Source organism: Thunnus maccoyii, chromosome 11 (genome assembly GCF_910596095.1).
Source record: "Thunnus maccoyii chromosome 11, fThuMac1.1, whole genome shotgun sequence".
NCBI lineage: Eukaryota > Metazoa > Chordata > Actinopteri > Scombriformes > Scombridae > Thunnus > Thunnus maccoyii.
Window position 1 is genome coordinate 25,312,174 of NC_056543.1, and position 26,142 is coordinate 25,338,315.

Genomic DNA, 26,142 nt, shown 5'->3' on the forward strand with positions numbered 1-26,142 from the left:
AGGTAGAGGGGAAAATATGGTCCACTTGGAGCATATCAAAGGCATGGGACGCGGGGCGTTTCTCTGTTGGCTTTAAAGGAGGAACTTGACACTGAGTCTGATTATGGTCATTTCTCTTCCCGGTAATCTGGCCAGCAGGGGGGCAAAATGTTTAACTTTTCTGACATATTTTGAGATTTACCGTATTATAAAGAGTTACCAGTTTACTTTTAGTCAGCTAAAATGTTTGCGCTTCAGTGAAACTTAAAACCATCTGAGCGCAGGGACAGAAAGTTTGGCACAAAGGCATTTTGAAAGGGGTGTTGCAAGCTGAACTGGCAACCGACAGTCCCAGGGCAGGTCCTGCCATTGCGTCGCCAAGAGTCCGGAGGCTGAGGTTTGTGTGGACATTTCTGGGAAAGCCTCCACGGCTCCGTTTTGCCAAGGAGAACCTGGGAAGAAGCACGCTTTTTTCCTGCACAGACTCAGCGCAGGTTTCCAGTGCAGCTCAGAGTCAGCCTGCTCACATTTCTTGCATTTTGTCGGAGGTTCCTCCTTCGTGCACCCAGACGATCTCCTTACAGTGTGTTGGAAATAAAAACCGCCCGAGGATTAATTTGATAGGTTAATAAGTTAATAGAGTGAAAGCGTAAGAGTGTATTTTGGAGATGTGACGTGGTCCAAAACTTTTCGCCGAAAGACTTCATTCATTTTGTCCGGTGATTGAGGATTTATTTCAGAATTTTGGATGTTTGTATAACAGAGATGCTATATACTCCTAATCTTCCTGGGATTATACTTGAAAACGGAAGTGGTCCGAGATGAAATTCTGGGTATAACTGTTTACGCACGACTAATTCTTCTCTTATTCGCAAAAACAGAGCAGTGAGGTGGTTTTCGTCAGCAGAGAGCATGCTCTGAAACATCACTGGCAGACTATTATGTGCCGATCCTGTACCTACCCTTGTCTTCATCTGGAATTAATTGATTAACAACCTCAAATGCTCTAAAGACGCGTAAGGATCACGGGTCCACCACTGGATCTTTTTCTTTCCCTCGGTGAGTGTTTAGCCTACTTTATCTGACATCTCGCCAAAATGTGGAGGGCTTTTCTACTTAGTTTAGCTCTGATTTATCTGCTGACCTGCACAGGCGACGCCGACAAACAGACTTACCTCAGGCGTCTGCAATTGCACCGATTAGGAAGGAGAACTGGGCGTTCTCAGCTGGGCGCAACGGACAAGGAGCGCCTCGCCGGGCGTGTGCGCCCTGGATTTGGTTCGGCAATCTCGGTGCACAGTTACAAAAGGGGGGAAGATGTTCAGGCTGATGAGGGTACCCCAGTTGCAGGGACTAAGCAGGGCAGGAGAACAGGAGGTATGGGTCTGGTGATAAGGAGAGGGGCGGCTAGGCAGATTGGCCTGCCCCGTCAGTCGGGCATGCTGCAGGATGAAGGCACTCCAGGAGCGAGAGCCAGGATTGCCCGGATGCCCGGCGGCGCCGGGTCACCTAATCTGCTGGCGAGTTTTGCAGGGAAGAACCGGGTCCTTGTGATCTCGGCACCTCACGAGTCAGAAGGCTACTACCGAATGATGATGTCTCTACTGAAACCAGATGTGTACTGCGAGCTCGCTGAGCGACACGTCCACCAGATTGTCATGTTTCACCAGGAGGGCGAGATGGGGGGCAAGGTGAGGAGGATCACCACAGAGGGCAAGGTGATGGAGGAGCCGCTGGACACCGCACTGATCCCCAGACTCATGAGCTTCCTCAAACTTGAGAAAGGTAAGTTTTACTTCCTGCAGGTGATAGCACTGACACTTGTCACACAGACACATCTGTAGCCAGCCAGTCACACACCTCTCACTGGGCTCCTCATTCTGATGTAAATATTACAGAATACCTTACACTGTTCATATATTATCTGGTCAATGATGTGTTGACCTGCAGGCAAGTTTGGGATGGTGCTGCTGAAGAAGACCCTACAGGTGGAAGAGAGGTACCCCTACCCTGTGAGGCTGGAGGCCATGTATGAGGTGATTGACCAGTCGCCTATGAGGAGGCTGGAGAAGCTTCGCCAGAAAGGCTTCGTCCAGAAGTGCAAAGGAGCAGGTGTGGAGGGCCAGGTGGAGGAGGGCACACTCACAGGTGAGAGGGAACTAATTGCCATTTAAGAGACTGTCTTACAGTTTCTTAATACAAATGACCAAACAAAGTTCTGTCTGACCTCTAGTGGTATACAGCCATGCAGATCATAGAGAAATATTTGTGTAAAACTTCTGGCGTCACCCCCAGTGCAATGGAGGTGAACGTAATTTTGTTTGGTATTTCCAAAGCAATAAATAATCACATTTTTAAAAATTCAACAACAAATTTCTTTTCAGAAACAGTAATTTCCCCCCATTATTCAGCATAAACTGCAGAACATGCTGTAAATTCCAATGAAAGTTCCAATGAAAACTGTTGGCAGCGTGTTTTGTGTGTCATCCAGAGTTCAGATCTCTGGAGAGAGAGGTTGATGTTGAAAATTTTTATATGAACTTTTTTTAAATACTTTCAGCTCCACAAACAAAATCTCTTTCACCTCCATTGTTTTAGAATGGAGGCAGAAATCTCAGAAACAGATATTGAACGACCTTAAATTATCGGTATGGCTAGACATCAGAATTTGGGTGAAGTGACCCTTTAAAGTTTTGGTCAGAAGCCTTACAAATGCAAAAAAATAAGAGATTTTATCAGTAGGTATTATGTATTATTAAAGTCAACATTGATTAAGCATGTAAATGCTTCAAAAAATAAAACATTCAGTGGTTGGATAGTGGTTCTCACACTATATAATGCTCAAAAATATAAAGGTCAGACTTTATTAGACTAACATAATGTTGTTGTAACAATCCATTGTCTCAAGGTAACTGCTCACAAAATCAGAAGGTTGTGGAAGTAAACTTTTTGCCAACATGTGTGCTCTTTCTATGTGTGTGTATATTTGGACAGTAGACACACCAGTAGAAAGGAAACCATGGAAGAAGATCCCAAGAAAGCCCGGACACACCTCAACAACCACAGCTGCCACAACCACCACAACAACAACTACACGACCTACCACAACTACAACTCGGTCCACAACGACTACCACAACAACCAGAGCGACAACAACCACAACCAAAGCGACAACAACAACAACTACCAAGCCCACTACAAGAAGAACCACCACTACTACCACAAAACGACCAACTACCACCACCCAGGCACCAACCAGGGCCCACACCACAGCCCTGTGGCTGCCGGCCCCTAGAACCACTGCTGATCCTTACTACTACAACCGCAGAGAGAGGGAGAGGTACCCAGCCAAAACCACCCCGGCTGGAGATAACCACACTGACAAGGACAACAGAGATCCACACAGCCGCAAGCAGGCCGGGCTGGTACCTGCCACACGGAGGATCAAACCCACCAAGAGGAAGAATGGAGGAGAGAAGGTGAGCTGGTGGAATTTAGCTAAAATGTTACACATATTGATTGAGTGTATGATTGAGTTTACTGTGTTTGGTTTGTGTCAAATAGAGTGTGTTTGCTGGCTATGTTAAATGAATTACTGTTGCCATTATTTCCTGTGTAGTAGAGGATTTTTTTTTGCCAGGAAAGAATCTTTTCTGAATCTTAAAATTGGGAAAAAACCTAATGTTTGAATGATGTGAGCATCCTATATCTAATCATTGTCATGTCATATGAATAATGAAAATAAAAATAGATTAACATAACAGTTACCAACTATCCCATCTGTGCAGGTGTTGACTAATGAGTACGAAGACAAGTATGAGCCCAGCAAGCCAACAGTCAGTGACCCTGAGGAGGCGGAAATCTTCACTGACGTCAGTCCCACCAAGAGGGTCAAGGGCAAGCATGACAAGCATGACAAAAAGAAGAAAAAGAATGACAAGGCAAGCAAGAAAGCAGAGAGGAGAGGAGGAAAGGCTGGGAAGGAGGGGAAGAACGGGTTGAAGAAAAATGGAAAGAAGCTATCAAAGTACGCTGAGAAAGATGACTACCCGAAGCCCACTAAAAAGCCAACGCCCCCTCCAAAGGGATCGCTGGCCTCCTTCCTGGAGTACTTTGAGAACAGAAGGCGGCTGCTGGTGAGAGCATGACATAACACTCACAGTTCATAAGAGGCTCACCCCGTCTCTCACCTAGCATATCTCATGTTTCAGGCTTCAGCTAGAGGGAATATTACTGCTAAAATAGCCTTATTAAATTGCAACCAACTCCCAGTCCAGCTCCCAGTGCACACATCTTCCAGTTTCCTCTCAACCATTTGTAATTGTTGCACCACTGATAGAAGTAACACTAAGTAAGGCTAACAATTATTGTCATTATCTTTTAATATGCTTGTTATTCTCTTAATTATTCAGTTATTTCTTTTGTTTTATAAAATGTCAGAAAATTGTAAAAATGTTCAATAGAATTTACTGAAGCACAAGGTTACACCTTCAAATTACTTGTTTTGTCCAGTGAACTCTTTAAAATCCAAACATATTCAGTTTACTATCACGTAAGACAGAGAAAAGCAAATTTTCTCAGTGAAGATTCATCATTTAAGTTCTAAATAGAAGTTATTATCGCCACCTGCAGACCTCTCTTTTTGTACTGTCATATCATGAAATTATCTTTTCACAATAGGAGACATAAAGTAGACCAATACCAGACCAGTAAGCTAGCTAATTAAGAGCAGAGATCCAACAGAATGTCTGGTAAAACCATTTTACACTCACAATTGTAAATACGTAAATGTTAACACTGCCTATATTTGACTGGCTTGAAATGAGGGTTTTGGACAATCCAGCATAACCGAATAGTTGGAGATGTGGAGCAAGAGGAGGTGAACCGCAGTGTATTTCAAAATCAAAGAGAGGGATTTTGTTTTCCAAAACAGAGGACTGGAAAGTTACTTTTAAAAGCCAGAAATGTCAACATCTGGATAAGTAATCCATTGTTGATTGATATTTACTGGTCAACAGCTCAGTAAACCCCTCTGTGCAATGGGATGTCAAATCATCCAGTTGTTCAGCTGCTGTAAAATCACACTGAAGCGCTGTTCAATATGAGTGGTCATAAAGTATGGAGCAACTATCCTCCAGCTTTCTGACAGGCTGCACAGCTGTGTGCTAACAGACTGTGTGTCTCTGTTTTGCAGCCAGTATAGATTCTTATCACAGCAGTGCTGTGGGCAGGCTGGGAAAATATGCCCCATCCTCCGCCTGTAGGTTAATGTAAACACCACCTCTGCAGCGCACTGTGTATGCATGTATGTGTGCGGTTGTGTGTGTCTCACTGCGTATAACTTTCCTCCCCTCCTCCAGCTGATTACGTCCCCCAGTGAGGAGAACAGTATGTATGTTCAGCAGAGGGATGAGTACCTGGAGTCTGTGTGTGAAATGGCCATCAGGAAAGTCTCCATCATCACCATTTTTGGCTCCCTGATCAACTCCACCATGAAAATTGACCACTACCAGCTGGGTAAGTAGCTCCCATAGACAGTGCCAGCACATGATGTCACTTCTCCTTACATTCAATTGGCATTAACTCAAATAGGCTGTGCAGGAGATGATTAGTCATTCTCTTAACTCTTCCTACACATGATTGGGCAAATGCATCACTCACTGGTACTTGCAGTTGCTGAGTCATGCACCAACTTTGAATAGTTTTTTCATCTCAGTGGATGTTCACCAGACTTGTAGGGAACGTGTAGATGAAGACATGTACTGTAGTTTGGCTTTGCTTTACCTTGCTCTCCTTCTCTCAGCCTGTAAAAATCTTACATATTATAATGTGAAACCCTCCAACAGTATTAAAATGTGTTAATATAACAACTGACCGATCATAAAATAGTAGAGTGACCAAGTATTGGAACCGTCACTGCCATACAGTAGTTATAACAAATCAGACTTTAGTTGGGACTTAAATGAATATCCAGATAGCTTTTAGGAGCTCCTACATTTGGTAAAGACATTTGTTTTTTGTCTTTAAAAACGTTACTCCTTCTTAGTTTTTATCTTAACTTTATTCTCTTCTCTTCTCTCCTCTCTCAAAATTGACAGTGTAATGTGTTATGTCATCTTCCTACAATGTAAAATATTCAATTCAGTTCCTGTAATTCAGTGAAAGCAATCTGCCTTATTTCGAAATATCATGATGTTTTCCTTGAAAAATGCTTCAAATAAGTGTAACTGTAATATTCTCAGCCTGATACCAGATTTTCTTTGTTTTTGGAAAAATATGATTTTATGGACATTTTTGCAGTGTTGCTCACCCAAATTTCATTCTCCCCTAATTTTTGCTACATGATGTATCACTATTGGTTTTCTAACTAAGTTCTGGGAAAAATGTAATACGAGTGTTCACAATATGCAGAAGGAGGCCAAGAGAGGTGTCTCCTGCCACGTCTGCTGTCCTGTCCTTGTTTGACCGTCGTTGCACGATGTCAAACTCAATGGTTTCAGCAGCAATCTCTGCTCTAAGTATAACATTCTGAATGTTCTGCACACTGACTGCCAAAGCCACAGTATAGTGTAGTGCTCTGTGCAGGTGATACTAAACTTTTGATTCTCTCAATCTTGGCCTCTGTGGTCGGAATTTATTTAGCATGTAATCCTGTGGTGTTTGCAGTCTTACCCTTACAGTATTTTTATATTACTCAAATAACTTTTTATATCATCATACTGTTTTTAGTGATGAGATAGGAGTGTATCAGTCTTCCTATGAGATGAGCTCAGCAGCTGTTAAAGAACTGGAAACATAATGTTCACACAAACACACACACATCAGGGAAAGGGAGGAAGAGAACTGCTGTCAGAATACATACCTGCCTTGTGTATCATCCTAAATGAGGGGGCACAGTATGTCTACCTCCCCTGGAGCTGATGTGTAAGCTGGAGACAGTGAATTCATCACACACACACACCACACACACACACATAGAGCTCAGTGAAATTATGACAGCTTTTGAAAAACTCCCTTTTATTAAACTACTTACAGCTTGTTCAAAAGGAACAAAACCACTGCGGTCTTTATGACATATGCTGTGTCACTGGTGCTTGGCAACCCCCCTCATATTTTGAGACATTTTATAGCTGTCTCAAACCCGAGGCTTTGGTTAATGTGTGTTAACGTCAGGATATGCAAAACCATTTTGTAAAATTTTATGAGTCTGTCACTACTCATGACAATGAGGTTTTATCCAGACGGAATTTTGGAAAAAGTTCTGAGGCGACGTCACCCGCCCCCACCCGCGACAGGACGCTGACACTTTTGTTCCACTCACCGGCCAGAGGGTCGGTGTGTGTGTCTGTGTGTGTGTGTGTGTGTGTGTGTGAGCACATATTGTATACAAACAACTGGTTCTTTGAGCGTTGCCTCTCCCTCAGTTTAGGGTGACCTCATAGTGTTTGAGTTTTAAGTTGATTGGTCGGTCAAAAGAATGCGTGTGGAACTTATTTGAGTTTGTTTGTTATATATCTGAGTCTGCTGTCTCCAACACGTGCTGGGCTTTTCCTGATTTGATTGCTCATACACATCAGTCAGCACAGAGTCGATGAAAGAACCACCAAAAAACACTGTCCTGTGGTCTGTGTGCGTGTTTGTGTGTGTGTTGTGCACACATGCACAGAGGGAGTGGTGATTAAAGGCTTTTGCTTTGGCCTGTATAAATGCCAGCTACAGTAAATTTCTAAGGCATCCGACCCAGCCAGATCTCAGGGAATAAAAGCTGCTCTTTGTCGAGTTTGCCCCTGATTCACTCTGCGTGTTTCCATTCTGCGCTTCACTGCAGGGTCTAGTTCAGTGTCTTGTCAGACACATTTTTCAAAGGAACATTGTTTTGAGCTCAGCAATGGAAACACATTTACTCCTAATGTTTCAGAGCCGAACACTCACATTGTGTTTGTGTTATCATAGTTTATTTGATAGGAAAGCGTATCACAATGTACATCAATTGTCAAAAACGTAAAGAAGTCTGACAGTTATACAACAGTCTAACAGTTATGTAAGAGGTTTTATTTGTCCCATGTTACAGTTTATAGTCTCACAAACAATGAGTGTTGGCAGATTTACATTTTTCATTTAAATTTCTTTGGTGCAAAATGTCAGAGCAAAATCTGACAGAGAGCTGCCAGAAGTTTTTATATCTCATATGGCCCTATGTTTTAGTTTAACATTTTTCTGTTTTGTTAGATTTTTTTGCTATTAAATAAAGGCAAATATGCCTTTATTTAATAGACAGACAGGAAATGAGGGGAGAGAGTGATGGATATTACATGCAACAGGTCCCCGGCTGGAATACAACCAAGGACATTGCAGTTTTGTGGTATTCACCTTAACCATTCAGCTGTCAGGATTTCCAGGCTTCACTGGTTTTTACTGAATATGCTGCGTAGTGCAGGTCTTTTTTCCCACAAGAAATGTTCAAAGAAGTGTGAAGTAACATGTAAAATGTCTCACAGTATATAACCACTGTCTGTTCCTTTCTCTAGAGAATGATAAGCCTATGAAAGGTCTTCGTCAGGAGGACCTGGTGAACCAGGATCTGATCACAGAGCTGAGGAAAGAGTTTAGCATGACGCATGATGACTTCTACATGGTCCTCACAGACACCGACATGAGAGTCAAGGTAAGGACTCGCATTTCTGGAACAATTAACAGCCCAACAAAACTTGTCCAATTGTTTGCCTGAAACCACTGATGCATCCTTTGCAACCTTCAATGTACGCTGGTCAGATGTTTAAAGAAGCATTCATGTAACCCTCATCGATTCATAAGGTCATGTGACCATGTCATATTCACAAAGTATTTGCACTCAGATGACCATCAGTCACTGGGAAATATATCACTTGAACTAGATCAATGAAATGGCACTGCAGGGTGTAAATTTTGGAAGTCATGTATAAACTGTTGTTTAGGTTTCATGGATATAGTTATCACTGACTGTTTAGCTGTAACAGATGTGTTGATGTGACAACTCGTACTGTAAACTCCGATATCATGGGTGTTCCTCTGGTGTTTCCTTTTTGTCAGCTGTTTCTAAGGCAACTTTGTGGTGATAAATTTGAAAATGTTATGACTTGATGAGGTAGTTTTGGTCACCGTGAAACCAGACCAATCTTATTTGGGGAGGAGGTGCATGTTCAGCTTGGCCTTCAGGTCCTCTTAAAGACCCACTTTCATGGTGCACAATCTGAACATTTTAATCTCACTTTCCCTTTAAGGTTGAAATACTTTTTTGTGTCGTGCTGCTTAATTCGGTTCACTCATATGAAATTTTTTACGCATCCTGTTGGTCTTCACGTTCCATTTAAAGGTTCACCACCACCCATCTGCCCAACATTTTCACCTTCCCTTACTCTTTGAAGGTAGTCGTTGCCACTGGCCTGTCCTCATACTGCTGACATGCTGCCTTCACTAAAACACTGTTTTAATTCACACAACATGACGTTTGCCCAACAGCTGTGTGTGTATGTATGTGTGTGTACGTGCCAGGGTAAATCGCCAGGTTGTTCTTGGACAGATTCATCAAAGAGGCTAGTGTTCACCCCTCTGCTGACAGAGGCAGAGACAGGGAAGTCTGTGAGCGTCCGAGGATGTGGGTGTGACTATGAGACAGAACGCAGCGGAGGGAGGTGTGAAAGAGTTTGGACGAGCTGTGCAGCAGATTCAGTGTACCCTGAGGAAGGTGTGAGAGTGTGTATGTGGCTGGGATATATTTTACTGCATGTGTTAGATGTTCATACTGAGATTGCTTAACATTTCGTAAATTAAATACGATACTGTGTTATGTTTAACCAACGTGCCCTGTATGTGCTCCTTCCCAGAAGTTATTATCAAGAACGCTAGAGATGTGGCACACCACATCTACAAACATGTTCCCAAATATCACTTTACTGGAAACAGTTTCATCACTGTTGCAATGAATTTCTATTTTCATATCCTCTGTGTCAGTTGTCTCCGCAGTCATTATGATATATTCATTCTGTGGTTTCACCACATTGCAAATCAACCTTTGGGGATCGTATGACTGGTTCTTGTTGGGTTTTTTTGTCAGCAATCCTATGAGGTTCCCATTGCAATGAAGGCTGTATTCGACTACATCGACACTTTCTCCTCCCGCATCCGAGAAATGGAGCAGCAGAAGAGAGATGGCGTCGAGTGTAAGAAAGAAGACAAGCCCAGATCGTTGGAGAACTTCCTCTCCAGGTAGGGTTGTTTCTAAAAAGTTTCAAATACATGGTGAGAAGTATGTGGATGCTCAAATTTTACACCTATGGGTATTAATATGCTGCTATAACAGCCTCTACTCTTCTGGGAGGTTTTTCCACCTGACTTTGGAAACTGGCTGCAGCTGCTCCCGTTCAGCCACAAGAAAATTTGTGGGGTTGGACACTGATGTTAACCAATAAGATGTGGCTTGCAGTCAGTGTCCACATACTTTTGATTATATAGTGTATCTTTGAACATGCATAGCAAACAATTATAATGTCTTAGTTAAGTGTTTTTCAGGGGAAATATTGGGTGGTCCCATCAGGCTGTTTCCTCTTTCATCAAACATCTGCTCCTTTGCTCAATAATCAGTGGACCGCAATTCACAGCGTTTATAAGCAGCATATGTCAGATTGTGGCAGCCCTTTTGTGTGTGTCCAACAGATATTAAAAGTAACATAAACCCCTGCCATTCCTCAAGGCTGAATCACTGCAGTCACATATTTTCCCGTGATGTCTAAACCAGACAGGCTGTCTTTTGTTGCCATGGAGATCTAGATTCCAGCTCCGGATCACAGTGCAGAGATCTGGCAGGTTTTTGACCATAATTTGGGGTTGTCACCCTCTGGCAGTAATAGTATTGGAATATGTTAGTGTACAAGTACAAACTCCTTGTCTTAGTACCAAGCTTTCACTGTTGCACCAAAGTGCCACTTAAATCCAGGCTGAAATTTTCTGTGATTGTAGGTTCCGCTGGAGACGTCGCCTGTTCATCATCTCCGCCCCCAGCGACGAGGAGTGGGCCTATCAGCAGCAGCTCTACGCCCTGACCAGCCAGGCCTGCAACCTAGGTGAGTCACCTGAAATAAACCTTCAGTCACTTTCTAACCAGTCTGTGAGTGGCAAATTAACCTGAGGTCAGAAAAGTGACTTTAAAGATCAGTTCACCAAATTAACAGCAACAACAACAACAAAAAAGACAACTCTTTTTCACATTTACATTTCTTTAGCCATATAGTGAGTGTCAGTTGCAGAGGTTTTGAGACAATTCCAATGCAGTGGAGGTGCATTAAACCTGCAATAACTGATTTTTTTTGGCAATTTGGGGGCAGCGGAAAACAGCTGTGAACCATGAACCACAATGTTCGCATCTGGCCCCATTACTCGCTGCTGTGACCAAAAATGACGCTATGAGAGTGGTGAGACTGAACCAAAACAATAAAGATGTGAGCCAGAAAGCCAAAACGATGATTTAAATGGGACCTATTATGTTCATTTCCAGCTCTATATTTTTATCCTGGGACTAGAGTAGATTCACAGTTCAAAAAACTCCTTATTTGTCTTATACTCACCCTTTATGCAGCCCCTCAGTTCAGCGTCTGTCTCTAAAAGGCAGTCTTAGCTCCTGTCTCTTTAAGGCCCCCCTCCCAGTGATCCCACTTTGTTCGGATTGGCCAACTTTCCAGAACTTGCTGAGGGAAAGCCCTATCAGAGTTGCCTTAAGTTACCGCCAATGAAAACTCAACATTTCTGTCTTTCTCTGCTTTATATTAAAAGCTTTTAAATTACTAAATAACGGGAGACTTTTATTGTGAAGAATTTATAGGAAATTAAATGTGTTCATCATTGAATTAGCAGAGCTTCATTAGCAGTGCTAATGTCGACTCAACAAGCTCTGGAGATATTTGGAGCTCTTTGTTCAGCAGATCAGTTACAAATAATGCAGGGAGGAATAGTACAAGCAGAAACAGCCGTAGCGATGATGATGTTTGATGAGGAGCTGCAGACGACCAGCACACCTCCAACAGCTAAACAATTTATTTGTCACTTTTACTTTGCCACGTAGTGTAATGGAAAAAGACACAGTGTGCCAACTCAACCCGAGTCATGGCTTGGCGTGACTACCCCCAAAACAATGGAAAAATGCCACAACGTTAGTGGAGCGGAGCAATGAACTCCAGCACTAACACTGCAGCACTTGTGGGAGCTCTGCCTGGAGCAGATGACCATATAAATAAATCCGCCATGAGCTGACATCAGCTTGTCTTGAAAATAGAAAAAAATGTTTGAAACCTAGTATTCAGAGTAGTCTGAAGCCTGAGCTTTTTGCTCACATGGATTACTTTTACATACATTTACTTCATTATTTGACACATTTTCCACATTTAACATTAACATCTGACATTGTACCATTATATATATGACAGAAAATATGGAAGATCATAATAGGTCCCCTTTAAAAGATGTGACAAAGCTCAGCAGAGATGAGGAAGAATTGAGTGATAATTCTCTGTTGGTTTATCAGTACAGACCAGCCCCCTTGCACATGAACGTAGTCATGTGATCCATTGTTAATATAAAAATATTGATCATAGCCACTGTGGAGCTCAAAGCATAGAATGATTAGATTTGAAAAACTCAACAGAACTAGACTTCACTGTGGACCATTTTCTTTTTGTTCCTTTGTTAAAATAGTTCCCAGGCAAAGACAGCCCTCCACACTGTAGTTTATAGGTAAAACTGAATAATGGGAGCATCATTCAATACTATAAATGGCATTACAATACAATATTTTTGAGCACCACAAATGAAATTGCAATCTCCTGCATTGTATTGGAATGATCTACAAATAAAGTGAAACCATATACATGGCTATATACCACCAAAGCCATTTTTATAAATATGTTTTTGTGTCATTTAAAGTGGAAATCTCGAAGATCTCCGTTTCATTCTCTTTGGTGGCACCGTACAGTGTTAAGTGGTAATTGCAGGTGTGTTTTTTTACCTCACACGACCTCACTCCCAGGAATCCAAACAGTGTCGCTGTGTGACGTCACGCTACAATTGAATAGCGAGTCTGTTGCGTTAGGTCCGCCTACCCTCTCTAGCGAATCAACCACTGGGGGATGGAAAACGTGTCACTTACTGCACTATTTGTGATTTGAATGCTTGGCGGGGAAGTCGTCACCGACACCCGGTTCGTAATAATCATAATACTGCAAATGCAAGAGCTTTCATCAGTGAGCCATATGGTCAATAGATAGTGACTTAACAGACATGTATTTAAATGAAAATCTTTGAGATTATAACTATAAAAGTGCCTTTAATATGTGGGGCCTTTTTGCTGATATGTGGTCATTTTATCAGTGTGGCCAGTTGTACGAGGACTTTTCCTTTGGATTTTCTGCTTCTCTTTTCTGTCCTCTCTGTGTGTGCTCAGCCAGAGTGGCTCTGTCTGCTCATGCTGACTACCCTCTCTGTGCTCCAAACAATTTCCTGTTGCTGCAGCCAGGAACAAACAAACAACAACAACAAAAAGCTTCTCTTCCCAGAAAAGACCTACCTGAAGGAGCAAGCATAAAATCCTTCATTAAGTGACCACAGATTGAATCCTCTTCGTGTTATATTATTTCAGATTAGTAGAATGGATGTTAAGTTGTATGAAAACGTCTCAAATACAGTACAGCAGTAGTTCAATCCACATATTAAACTATACTATATGCTACAGTTACATTAGATGCGTATTATGGGTGATTAGAACTGAACAAAATCTAATCTTTCCTCTGTCTTTCCAGTCATTTTTCTATGTACTTTTCAACTAAATACTTTCATGGTGACCTTAAATGTACCCAAGCATGTGTCCTGACACTGCCGGCCAAAGTATTAGTCAGACTACCTCTGAATATATTAATCACATGAAGAAGTTGATTACAAGCGATGTGTCTGTTTGCTGCATCCTTCCAGATATTATCAGCACATGTCTATGTTTGTGCATACTGTATGTGTGTGTGTGTATGCGTGTTTGTGTGTGTGTGTGTGTGTGTGTGTGTGTGTGTGTGTGTGTGTGTGTGTGTGTGTGTGTGTGTGTGTGTGTGTGCAGAGGGATCCCAGATGACAAAACTGGCAAAGAGCTGTTCTCTTCTGTCTGGAGCTAACAAGCCCCTTTTTGCATCACTGACAACAGTCTTTTTGGCCTGCCAGTTAGTCAACTTTTCCACAGTTACTTAAATATTATTTCTGTATATCTCAAAAAGAGACGTTTATCTAAACTTAACAAATCTCAACAACCTGATGTGTCTGACATATTTATGTAAGATAAATGTAAACTCACAATGAACTCCCTTTCTCAGTAAAACCAAATAAACGCTGTCATCAGGAGACACTCCTCTACTTGAACCTGATGTTCCAGTCTTGTTTCTATTAATTCAAGATTTCTTAATATTTCTCCTTAGTTCTTTTCCTAGAGCTTCTTTCTCATAATGCTTACTATAGTCAGGAATGTAGATGAATATGTTACATTTATGACTTTGACTCTTGTACTGACTACCATTCAAGAAGAAATGACTACACATTCAACTAGATTTAAGATTTTACTTGGTGCCAAATGTTGAGCCTAAATTATATATTGTTTATATGCTGAGCATTTCAACTTATTCTACTGCTGCACTCAATAGTCACGCTGAGTAAGACTGTTGGCTTAATGCTAACATCTAACAGTTCCACTTTCCAATGGAAAATTCAAAGAGGAAGCCGTAACTAAAGGGTTTATAAATGGTTAGGGGAACTTTGAGGTTGCAAAGTTGTAAAACAAAATCCTTTTGACTTTTGTCTGTGTTTACCCTCCTCTTAGCTAACCTGCTTTGTCTGTTTAGTTCAATCTTTACTTTTTCTTTACTGAACTTAACCTTCATGGGTTTCTCATGTCCTTTAGTAATGATATTTTCTCTATTACTTTATTACAAACCACCAAATTTGCATTTGATGTCAGTACATCAATAATTCTCTTTAAAGAGTAACTTAACACCAAGCTGCTGTTGCACTGATCTCTCTGGTTGAAACTTTTAAGCCTGACTACGCCCCACCACACCCAGCATCAAAGCATGCTTTGTTGCCCCTGTAACCACACCCAGCAGTGATGTCACAGGGTCCCGCAGTACACCTTTATATCAGTGCAGCAAGATGACAAGATAAACCACAGGAGATCAGAAAAAACAAGATTTTTAGGGGGTGTCAACATACTCTTTACTAAAACTACTGTCGTCTTACCTTAAAAAAATCAATGAAATCTGGAATTGTAATAGTTATATTATTGAAAGGCACCTCATACTCTGTGGCTTTGTTCTTAAAAGTACTGTAAGTGGTCAAATAGTCTTCTGAATTAAAGACTGAGTTAAAAAGATGAATCAGGTTTGGCAGGAAGAGGAAAAAACACCAAAAGTATCTTTTCAACCAGGGAACCACAAACATGTTCTTATTAATGGCTCCTTACTGATCTATAAAGCTTTAAGAAGTTATTAATCAACCATTAACAAAGCTATCTGTTACAGCTCACACAGTAAATGTACAATAATATAATGTCTGTTTATTCATATGAGTGAGTCAGGTGACTGGGGAAAAATCACGTCTTGCTTATCAGCAGTTCCAGACCAAGTCTGTGAGGATTTTTCTCCCCTTCATGTGTTGCTCTTGGCTGGATTGGCACTCAGGGTTGTTCCCTCCCTCCCTGTCCCAGAAAAAGGCCTGTCCTGCTGACTGGGCTGAAGGCCTGAGAGGTTTGATCCTGGTATCCAGTACTTGGCTCTCACCAAGTAAAGCCAGCATTCTCCTATGTTTAATGTGGGTTTCCTCGCTTCAGAGGAAACAGCTTTTTGGCTGAACTCACAGGACCACCCCGTTCTCCCTTTATCTAGAAACCACTGCTTGAGATGGCTCCAATGATAAACAGCCACAGTGAAATCAGTCAGCAGAAGGACTGATGGATAAGAAACAGTTGGTCAGCATGTTGCAAACACAGCAATGTTCCTTGAGTTGTGACTTTTACTGGTATCTTTCTAAGATATTTGCTTTTCTCTGATCTGTGTTGTCAATGTGGTTTCTGTTGCCATGGTGAAATAGGTCTGAGGCACATCGCCATTCTGAAGTTGGTCGGCACGGAGCCGACGGATATGGGCGGAGTGTTGGAACTCTATCCTATCAATGGTAAGAACTTTCTTATATAAAGTAATGTATATGTTTTTCAGGCATGTCTATGGCAAACACACACTGACACACACCTAATAGTCCTTGTCTAGTTGCTAAGACCATACCTACAGTTTACCAGTTTTCCTCAAGCAAAATCTTACCCCAGATCTCCCCTGCTTACCCAAAACCAGAATCCTAATCGATCCAGAAATCCCCCTGCACAGGCCAGTGTTTCTGTGTCCCTGTTCTCATCATTGTTCCACCATATGGTAAAGAGAATCTGAGCTCAAAGGTCTGCTTACTATTCCACCATGTCCCCATAGGAACCTCAAAGATTTGTTACTAACAGGGACAGTCTCCATACAATTTTACAGCTGCGTAACCATGCGTGCTGCTGTGACAGGGGACTCTTTATCAGACTTTACTTAGGAAAAAATAAACAGGAGTTATGCAAGACTGTAAAAACTAGAGCTGTTTCCAGGGGGCTTAAGTTGTTTAGGTTTCTGCTTTTGGCATTTGAGCTCAGCATGTGGAGGTACAGTAAATGTCAAATGATTCTACAAAGAAAAACATGTGCATTTTTTCTGCTGTAGAAGTTCTGTCTTAAATACTTCATTCCTAACTTGAATATCTGCACCATCCAGGAACTGCTACAGTGGAGCGTGAAGGACTGTCAGCCACCCTGGTGAAAGACATGAGGAACTACTTCCAGGTCAGCCCAGAGTACTTCTCCATGCTGCTGGTCGGGAAGGACGGCAACGTTAAGTCCTGGTACCCTTCACCCATGTGGTCCATGGCTATCATCTACGACCTGGTAGACTCTATGCAGCTACGCAGACAGGAGATGGCCATCCAGCAGTCACTTGGCATGCGCTGCCCTGAAGATGAGTACGGTGGCTATGGCTACCATCAGCACGGTTACGAACACGGTTACCAGGATGGCTATCACCAAGGCTATGGCTACTAATAGGTTTATGGGTGTGTGCTAATCATGATTGCACAACCTAACTCCTCCATCTGCCTTGCAGCTGGTGCTTGGCGCTATCGGTCCTCTTCCTTTGACCCATAACCTTTTTTCATCTTTTCTACCCATCCTCCAACAGGCAGTTGGCTCAGATGAAGTGAGGTTCTTGAATGTTTTGTAGCACTTAGTGGAAGCCTCAAAACTGTTGCTTTCACCTATCCAGTTCTTAAATATATAGAATAGTATGCTGCAAGTAACGGTCATTTGCAAGAGGCTTTAATCAGAGCTGGTTAGTCAGTAAATGTGTAGAGGAGCCTGGAGGTTCAGGGATCTGTTGTGTACTTAGTTTTTGTTTTGTTTTTTGCAGTTCCAACTTCAAACAAAGTGTGTTTTGCACATCATAGTATCTGTCTCCTTCACTTGCCTTCCAGGTCATCTTCATGTTATCAGCACAGACCTTTTTATTTTGTAGATAATGGGCTAAAATAAGACATATATGTATTTATTGGACATCTGTTGCATTTCAGGTACAGTTATCGATTATTTTATGAAAAGCTGTCACATTATTGCTCTTTTGTAAAGTTTCTTATTTATACTCTATTGTGCTATATGACAAATAAACATTTGTTTAATACCAGTATTGGTCTTCGAATTGCTTTCAATACTCACAAGCAGAGTTTCAGTGTAAACTTTCCCAGTGTAAGAATTATTTGAGCTACGTCGCCTCCTAGTGGCCTAACAAGATGATAACTGGAAATACTTTTCTCGACAGTATATTTCAGTGGCCATTTTATAATCAAGACCACTCTTTTGTGTATCACTAAAAATATGGGTTGTACTAGAGTACAAATAAAAAATAATTGGTTTTGGCTTTTAACCTCCTCAACCTCATCCACCCGTCAGCAGGTCCATTTTTATAAGCAAATGTGCAGCCAAGCATTGCTGAAATCCACTGAACTTGAATTTGACTCCAGGATTTCCAAATACAGCTTAAGTGTGCATAAAATGATGCGAATGAAATCTAGAAATTTTCATTTGATATGATGATGATGAAGCTACCTTTGCATATTAATATTTTCCCAACATCATTACTGTGCCTTCCATCCCCATCCTTTGTCCCCACACATCCGTAGTCCATTTATTCCCTCACATTTCCACCTCATCTCCTACTGCTATTGTTTCATGTGATCTTTAAAAATCATTTAAATAACTAACTTTCATGTGAACAAAATTAAGCCAGTTTACTTGCAGTTTATTTCAGAGCAACTTTAGCATTCATACATGTTAAAATTTTATGGCACAAAAGACAATCTTTTTTATAGAACGAAGAAGACAAATACTGTAAATTTCATTGTATTTCACAGTTGTAATGCCATAATGACAAAAAATATACAGTATATATATTCAAGGCCAAGTAAGAGAATCAAGAGCCAGTTTGTTGTGCTTTCAGACTGACATTAAAGTGGTCTTTTATGTCAATGCTTATGATTCTGGTTCAGGTGTAAGAAAAAAAACTCTTGTGCACTATAATGAAGCAAACAGTTGTGTGTGTAAACTTCTGGTAACGTAGAGTTCCATGGTAATTTATGAAGGTATAGTTGGTGGATTTGTCCTGTACTGTGTTGCTTAAGTTGTCCAAATTGTTTAAATATGGTCTCAAAGATGATCACAGAGTTGAATCAACATTTCTTTTACACAGTACCAACAACAATTAAAATACTGTATTGCCTGATACAACCGTAAAATTGGCTGAAATGTGGCTGCTGGTCATTAATCTTATCCAATTACCTTCCAACAGTCAAATAGCTGCACATGTAACAAAAATCATTAGAGGAAATAAACAATCCCTAACAGAAGCCCTTAATGATCCCAAACGGCAAATACCGTGACACAATAATTTCCCTGCACATGACAGAACTCGTACACAGACAGGCACATTTCAAAATATACACAAAAGCCTTAGTTGTTTTTTTCAGTCATGAGGAAAGTGCAAACATATGTCTGACAGAGCTCATCACACATCCCGTCAACATTATCAGTCACTGTTTTCTTACTGACGGTCATTCAAATAAATGCTTTAACAGAACGTGTGTGTGTAGACAGTCCTGCATCCAGGAGCACAAGTCTAGTGAGCAGCTTAATATGAAGCGGCAGTGCAGAAGAAAATCTGTCTTGTAGCAGAACCGTAAGTCATCACTACAAAGACTCTTCCTCGGAATCACTGTCTGTGTTGGGCTTTGTCAGGAGCTCCAGCTCTTCCCCATCCTGCAACACAAAACACATGAAGAGCAAATCAGAATGAAATGTAGAAGTGGTGGAATCCAGTAGACAAAGCAGACACTGAGGTGCTTCTCACAATAATATTTAGTATTATCACCAACATCAACTTTCTAAATTGTTGTCAGATAGTGAAGAGGACAATGTAATGGGGAAATACCTTGCATATTAGAGCAGCAGCTGCTTAACAGTGACATGTTTTTGTTAGTGCTCTACCAAAGACACAAAGATCTGAAATCTGGTATTGTTGTATGCCACAAAGTCCTGCTAACTCCACAATAGTGTCTTCATAAATCCCCCATAGACATCCATTCAGTCTAATAGCTTCCTCTTTCAAAATCCAATAGACTACATTGACCAAATGAAATTACATGAGGTAAGGCCGCAGCGTGCGCCTGAATGCTGTTTTCATAGCAGGGAATCAGGTTTCTGTCTCCATTGAAGAAATTACATTACAGAGAAATGAGAGCCAAGTTTCCTACAGAGAACTTGGTATGTGTGTGGGAGGACAGGAAGGGGCTTTACATGGGGTTAGCCGAGTGACGCAGTGTTGGAAAAGGAGTGTGTGGGCTTGTGTTTGCGACTAGTGAAGATTTGGTGGTTTTTGTGGTTTGCTCCCTACCCCTCTGGACCTCTCGAACACCTCTCCGTTGATGACCCGCAGTTTTTCCTGCTGAAGGCTGTATTCCAGGTCCTTGGGCCGGCTGGCGTTGTAGATAAAGATGGCCAGCAGGACCATGGGAGCCTGGAGGAAGAAGTCCAGCGACGGGTGGAAGTCGAAGAGGAAAAGGGAGAGGGCGGTAACCAAAACAGTGGTGATCTGGCCCGTCAGCACATGGAACATGTTATCTCTGAATTTCAAGATGAAGGCCACAGATAAACCGAGAGAAGCTATGGAGAGAGATAGAAGAAAGAGTGTAAGTTCTTCAAATGCACGCTGCAGATATTATTATGAAGAAAAAGACTGTCCTCACTATATAAACAAAACACATACTGTAAGCACATTTTAATACCTTTCAATCCTTTCAATTAGTTTTTACAAGAACTGTGGCCAAGATATAAACTAAGCAGGACTTTTTACAGTTGGAAAATAAACTTATCACTAAGGAAGCCAAAGTACATGATGCTGAAACTCTTTCTGAATTACCATTTTTAATTTTAAAAAGTCTCTGTACACTTGAATATACGACAGGTGCAGCGGAGGAAAGCACAACTCGCATAAAAATGAGAAAGACTCCCACACACTGCCTCGCTTACTGCTGGAATATTGCATGCCAATTCTGCATTAAATCTTACAAATCTTCTTCAGTACTTATCCCCTTAATTTACATGTTGTCATTTTCTATCTGTGATCTTTGAATTGTCTGGGGCAATATGGATGTTGCTATAATATTTTATGTGGGATAATATTATAAGATTTATGATTGATTGGAATTTCTGCCTTTGTGTTTTTCTATTCATTTCATTTTCTACTTTTCTAGTCTTTGCTACAGTAAGTGTCCCTCACTTACTAGCCTGGATGGTAATGTTTGCCATGCTTTGCTCATCAATTTGATTTATTTCTGTGGTCGTCTGATTGGATGATCAAGGCAGCTTCTACGTGTATATATGAAAGTGATTCTTACACATATACCTGATGAAGGTCAGACACACCAAAGAGTTGAAAGCTAATAAATATTCCAGCAGTAAGCAAAACAGTGTGCAGGAGTTTTCCTCACTTTTATTATTAGTTTTGTCATGTTTGAGGTGATTTTTTTGTTTGGCTGACATACATACATGCTGATATCATTATATATATCTATATATCTACTAGCCTATATATCATTGTTATATCATAGGGAAAAATCTTGTGCAGGAAGTTGGGGTGGAAAGACATCAAAACTAAAACTTCCAACAGTCCACGTTGGTTTTTTTGTAAATATGTAGGTGATCATTCCATACCCAAAACCTTGATCATGATCCTTCCCTAACCTTCACTGAGTGGTTTCAGATGCTCAGGCTGAACCACAAGGGGATCAGGTAAGAAAACACTCAAATCAGTTCTTTTAGAAAACATTAGGAACTGCTATTACTCACCAGTGGCCAGCACCAGACCCAGGGAGTAGATGTTATGTCCGTGGAGGAGGCCACAGTGGATGGTGAGGCCTCGTGCCTCGCTTCCAAGCCCAAGGGTCAGACTATTAAATATCACACCAAAGGCATACCTACAACACCATGCAGCAAAGGAACCCAGATTAGAAGGGGAGACTCAAATTCATGCCTCGTCTGCCTTATTATTGATGTGATGAGTGAGCAGCTTCTCACAATTTACTGTTCTGGATGAAGATGCTCTCAGTGAGTTGGTCTCCTTCTTTGAGGATCTTCTCATTGTAGATGTTTGCCATGGCGGATATGAAACACTGGAGGAGGAGCAGGATGTGACCCACACCCAGAGATTTAAGCTTCTCTACTACCCTGTTCCTCCAGGCCTGACCGGGCAGGGACGACACCCATGATTCACTGGCACTGAGGAGGGAACAAACATACAGTATGAACAAAAGTAAATAGAACATATCTGTCTGATAATAAATGAACAACTGTTTTCGAAAGGCTATACTTTATGTAATGTGTGGCCCTTATCCTTATCACCTCAAGTAAGGATTGCAACTTCAGCAGAATGTCGATGCTTGGTCAGATGCATGTTGACATCCAACCAACAGTCCAAAATCCAAAGATATTCAATTTGCTATCAAATGTGACAAAGAAAAGCAGAAACTCTTCACATTTAAAAAGCTGGAATCAGTATATCCATGGCTTTTTGTTTTAAAAGTGATTTGAACAGTTAATCAATTATCAAAATATTTGCAGATTAATTTTCTACTCATCAGTTAATCAACTGGAGCTGCAACGATTAGTCGATTAAACGATTAGTCGATCAACAGAAAATGAATCAGCAACTATTTTGATGAGCGATTATTCATTTAGGTAGTTTTTAAAGCAAACGTATTACTTTGCAAATTTGCTGCTCTTCATGTCTTACATCAAAGTAAATTGAACATCTTTGGGATTTGGACTGTTGGTCAGACAAAACAACACATTTGATGAGGTCACCTTTGGCTCTAGGAAATTGTGATGGGCAGTTTTCACAATTTTTTGATGTTTTACAGACCAATCGATTCATCTTTCGATTGATCAATAGTGAAAATAAACGTTAGTTGCAGTTCAATAATCAATTAAGCCTTTCACGTCTAAAACAATGTCCTCCTCTGCTACACAATCCTGAAGCTGACACATATAATTAAGCTGCATTTGTTTCCAAAGCAGAACCAGAAAACAGGCTGTGAAACGCACAAGACTCACTGCAGCCTGGAGAGTCACTGAATTCTGAGTATTAATTAACAACTGTATTAAACGCTGATATATAGACTGTAGATACTTTGTCCTGTGTGGTTAAGGAATCTTCACCAATTTCTATTAATTCATCACCTATTAAAGTGTTCCTGCATTCATCATCATGTTACCTGCTGTTCCTCATCTGCTCCAGGAGCTGTGTGTAGAGTAGGCAGGAGTTGGAGGGGGTGGAGAGGGGGTTAGAGTGGAGACCTGGCACAGCTATGGAGTTTTGGCTGCCCCCTGATCCTGTCGTCAAGGAAACGATGGACAGGAAGAGGATGACTAACGCTGCCCACTGAACCCAAGACAAGCGCCTCCTGAAGGATGAGGGAAGAAACACAAATCAAAATTTTATCTGTGGTTGAAATGATAATCTCAAGGTTTCCAAAGGCACCAATATGCTGAATTCCATGTTTTATGTGTATTAAATGATGCAGAATGTCATATTTGAACTGGAAATGGTGCACCGATAATAAGTACTTTACTCAACATTAGTGTGATTTAGCTGTAGTGAAGCACCTAAATAAGTGCATACAATGTCCTACAGTGTAGACAATTTTAACTTTGAAGCTACTGAAGGGAAAAATGTTGCTAAAATGTCAAACTTGTGATCTAAACAGTAAACAAAAAGCAAATGGTGATGGAAAAGCAACAGCATAGACACAGGAAATAAGATAAATGGTATCAACAGATGCACAGCCATCACCTCTCATCTACAATCAGGGTCATGAAAACATACACGCTATCCTTTTGAAGAACAGAACATTACAGAGTTGTTGATTGAGTCGCTTACTTCAGAACAATTCTGAAGAGTACAGCCGTGGTCAGGATGACAAAGTTGGAGAAGAGCACTGCCATGGCCTGCGGACAAGAGAGAAGACAGAGGGCTTAGAGATCAAACAGCAGAGTGATAGCAGAACATAATGACTGCATCAAACACACAGTCTTTGGGCAGTACACTTTGTAAAAGCTGGTAAAATGACATTGATGGGGGTTGAATAATTAGAAATCATGCACCAAAAGTTCCCCCAGACATGCCAAGTTAACACACAACATATATTCCTCTGATAGTGGTCATACGACATAAGTAAGTCTTAACTAACAGGCTGCAGGTAGGTCATCACATAGAAGATGATGAGGTTGTCGACAAAGTAGAGGAAAGCAGGGACAGCCCACTTCAGGGAACTGAGCAGGGAGGAGGTGGAGGAACAGCCCAGGTCTCTGCATGATCGTCCCTCTGAAGAAACAAACAGAAAGAGCGAATAAACATACATAACCATCACACAAGCAAACACAATGAGACAGCCAGCTGTGACTTTAGTGTTTACCTCGGACTATGACCCTGACTGACATAACCAGACAGAAGAGCAGTTTGAGCGCCTCAGCAAGTAGGTTGACAGATGCAGGGAGGAAGTCATACTTGTTCTCTGCAAATTGGCAGCAAACAAAGAGACACAGTCAACAAGATGATTGGTTCAGTGGAACACATTAAAACCACATAATATGATTTTAAAATGTGCAATGCTTGAAGAGGAGTTTGTCAAATCTTGTTATCTGTCTGTTGAAAACATAAAAAGTAGTATCTGTTGCATTGTTATTCACCAGCATTGGCAGAGAATTTGAGCAGCAGGATACGACTGGTCCCCAAAGTTACAAAGCCCAGGCCCAGGGCCAGAGTGTAGGCCGATGAGCGGGAGCACAGCCTAGGGCAGGAATGGCAGCACACCATGGCTGCGACTGGAAGTGGATGCGGTCAAACCTGCTGGAACAAATTACAAACACAGAAACACACACACACACAGCCTGTTGGAACAATAGTGGTGGTATTGGGCTGGTGCTCAGTATCCAAGGTAACCCGAGTTTTGTTTTCAGTGATAGCAAGTGAAACAGTGAAATCAATTCCTGTCTACTTTACGATACTGAGATTCCCCTCAAAATCTGCAATCAATCTTGTGAACAAGCAACTGTAAGTAAAGAAAATATACTGTAAAATGAGGCAAACATGGGGCTTTGAAAACAACAGTGCATGTTCACGTGGCTACAAAATAACTTGGATTACGCTGTATGAGCAGAAATGTGATGGACATTTTATAACTAGATTATCATTGCTGACTGAACTCGTCCTCTTTTTCCACTGATAAAAGCTCATCAGGATCAATCAATATCTTAAAATAGTCCTAGTCATGAGGTTTGTTACTCCCTTAAGATCTGATCATGGTATATTAACAGGTCATTCACGAAGCCTTGTTTATTCGGCCTCATACTTGGAAACCCCATTGCTATCATCACACACACAGATGTAAACATTGAAAACATTTAAAGCTTCCAGAGACTGACAGTTCTTCTCTTTCCATAGAGAAAAGCCACGAATTACTTCAACTCTTCACAACATCTCACAACCAACTCAGACTGTTGTTCTGTCCTGGACTAGTATGATATACAAAATGTGAATTAACGTTAATGAATCAAACGAGCACCGAAGTCCATTAGCTCCGAGCTAGCATCACCTGCATGACCACAAACGTCATGTTTCTGCAGATAAACACCCCGAATAAAAGCAACACGTGTTCTTTTAAATATTCGGACATATATTTCTAAAGGCGTGGCCAGAAAAAAAGATTTGAAAAGTAATTAATATTAATGACACTTACTTGTTATTCTCCTATGCTCCAAAACATAAGTGAACCATCGTATTGACTCAACCAACCCTTCCTGGTTATCTGCGCATGCGTACTGGCACAGGTGCCGTACGTCATCTTGTACGCACTGTCTGCGGGTCCGTCCTGACTGTGTTCTTGTACATTGTCCTGACATGTCATGAAGCTGCAGACTGTATGTGAAGAAACACTTTCGTTTCTAATTTCAGCAACAGAAGGAGGAAATGGCGCTAACAACAGAGGGGTTTTTCTTTTAACTTTGGCTGATAGATTAACTGTGTTTAGTCACATAGTGTTTTAGTGGTGAATTGGCCAAATCTGTGGTGCCTCTGAAGTGCAAAACGCAACAACATTGGATAAAATCTTATTTACAGCACTTTGGTCAACTGTGGTTCTTTTTAAATGTGCTTTATAAATAAATTTGATTTGATTTGATTTGAAAACATATGAACTAAACACCAAACACAACATTATAGGCTAGAGAAAAATTAATGATATTTCATAAAACATAGCAGCACTTAAAGCTGCACTAATCAAAAATTTCAATATAGGCTCTTAAATGAAATGTGAAAGGTTTCACTCATCGTGACAAACTCACATAGAATCATCACCCATCTCCTCAGTTCCCCAGTTCAGACAGTTTTTTTGTTTGTTTGTTTGTTTGTTTGTTTGTTTTCAGGTAAT

General features: G+C 41.1%; 2 protein-coding genes across 6 annotated transcripts; one reads left to right on the forward strand and one right to left on the reverse strand.

Annotated features, from left to right (window-relative positions):
• The first annotated feature begins 105 nt into the window (after nucleotides 1-105).
• On the forward strand, nucleotides 106-17,784 carry ccdc80 (coiled-coil domain containing 80). 3 transcript variants are annotated; one of them, XM_042427243.1, is made up of 10 exons: nucleotides 111-1,764; nucleotides 1,930-2,127; nucleotides 2,974-3,458; nucleotides 3,768-4,115; nucleotides 5,340-5,496; nucleotides 8,508-8,644; nucleotides 10,073-10,224; nucleotides 10,975-11,078; nucleotides 16,123-16,206; nucleotides 16,833-17,784. In XM_042427243.1, the coding sequence occupies exons 1-10, from the start codon at nucleotides 1,077-1,079 to the stop codon at nucleotides 17,153-17,155; spliced, it is 2,676 nt and encodes an 891-aa protein (XP_042283177.1). In that variant the 5' UTR covers nucleotides 111-1,076; the 3' UTR covers nucleotides 17,156-17,784. The 3 variants fall into 3 exon arrangements, with proteins under 3 accessions (XP_042283179.1, XP_042283177.1, XP_042283178.1); XM_042427244.1 differs by having other exon boundaries at nucleotides 2,977-3,458; XM_042427245.1 differs by lacking the exons at nucleotides 10,073-10,224; nucleotides 10,975-11,078; nucleotides 16,123-16,206; nucleotides 16,833-17,784 and adding an exon at nucleotides 9,511-10,050 and having other exon boundaries at nucleotides 106-1,764.
• A 599-nt stretch (nucleotides 17,785-18,383) lies between these two features.
• Nucleotides 18,384-25,527, reverse strand: slc35a5 (solute carrier family 35 member A5). 3 transcript variants are annotated; one of them, XM_042427350.1, is made up of 10 exons: nucleotides 25,453-25,527; nucleotides 24,404-24,563; nucleotides 24,130-24,228; nucleotides 23,905-24,038; nucleotides 23,595-23,662; nucleotides 22,930-23,118; nucleotides 21,734-21,934; nucleotides 21,506-21,633; nucleotides 20,052-20,320; nucleotides 18,384-19,417 (listed from the first exon to the last, which is right to left on the reverse strand). In XM_042427350.1, exons 2-10 carry the CDS (start codon nucleotides 24,528-24,530, stop codon nucleotides 19,349-19,351), a joined length of 1,284 nt encoding a protein of 427 aa, XP_042283284.1. In that variant the 5' UTR covers nucleotides 24,531-24,563; nucleotides 25,453-25,527; the 3' UTR covers nucleotides 18,384-19,348. The 3 variants fall into 3 exon arrangements, with proteins under 3 accessions (XP_042283284.1, XP_042283285.1, XP_042283286.1); XM_042427351.1 differs by having other exon boundaries at nucleotides 24,404-24,560; nucleotides 25,453-25,524; XM_042427352.1 differs by lacking the exons at nucleotides 24,130-24,228; nucleotides 24,404-24,563; nucleotides 25,453-25,527 and having other exon boundaries at nucleotides 23,901-23,983.
• Nucleotides 25,528-26,142: the final 615 nt, after the last annotated feature.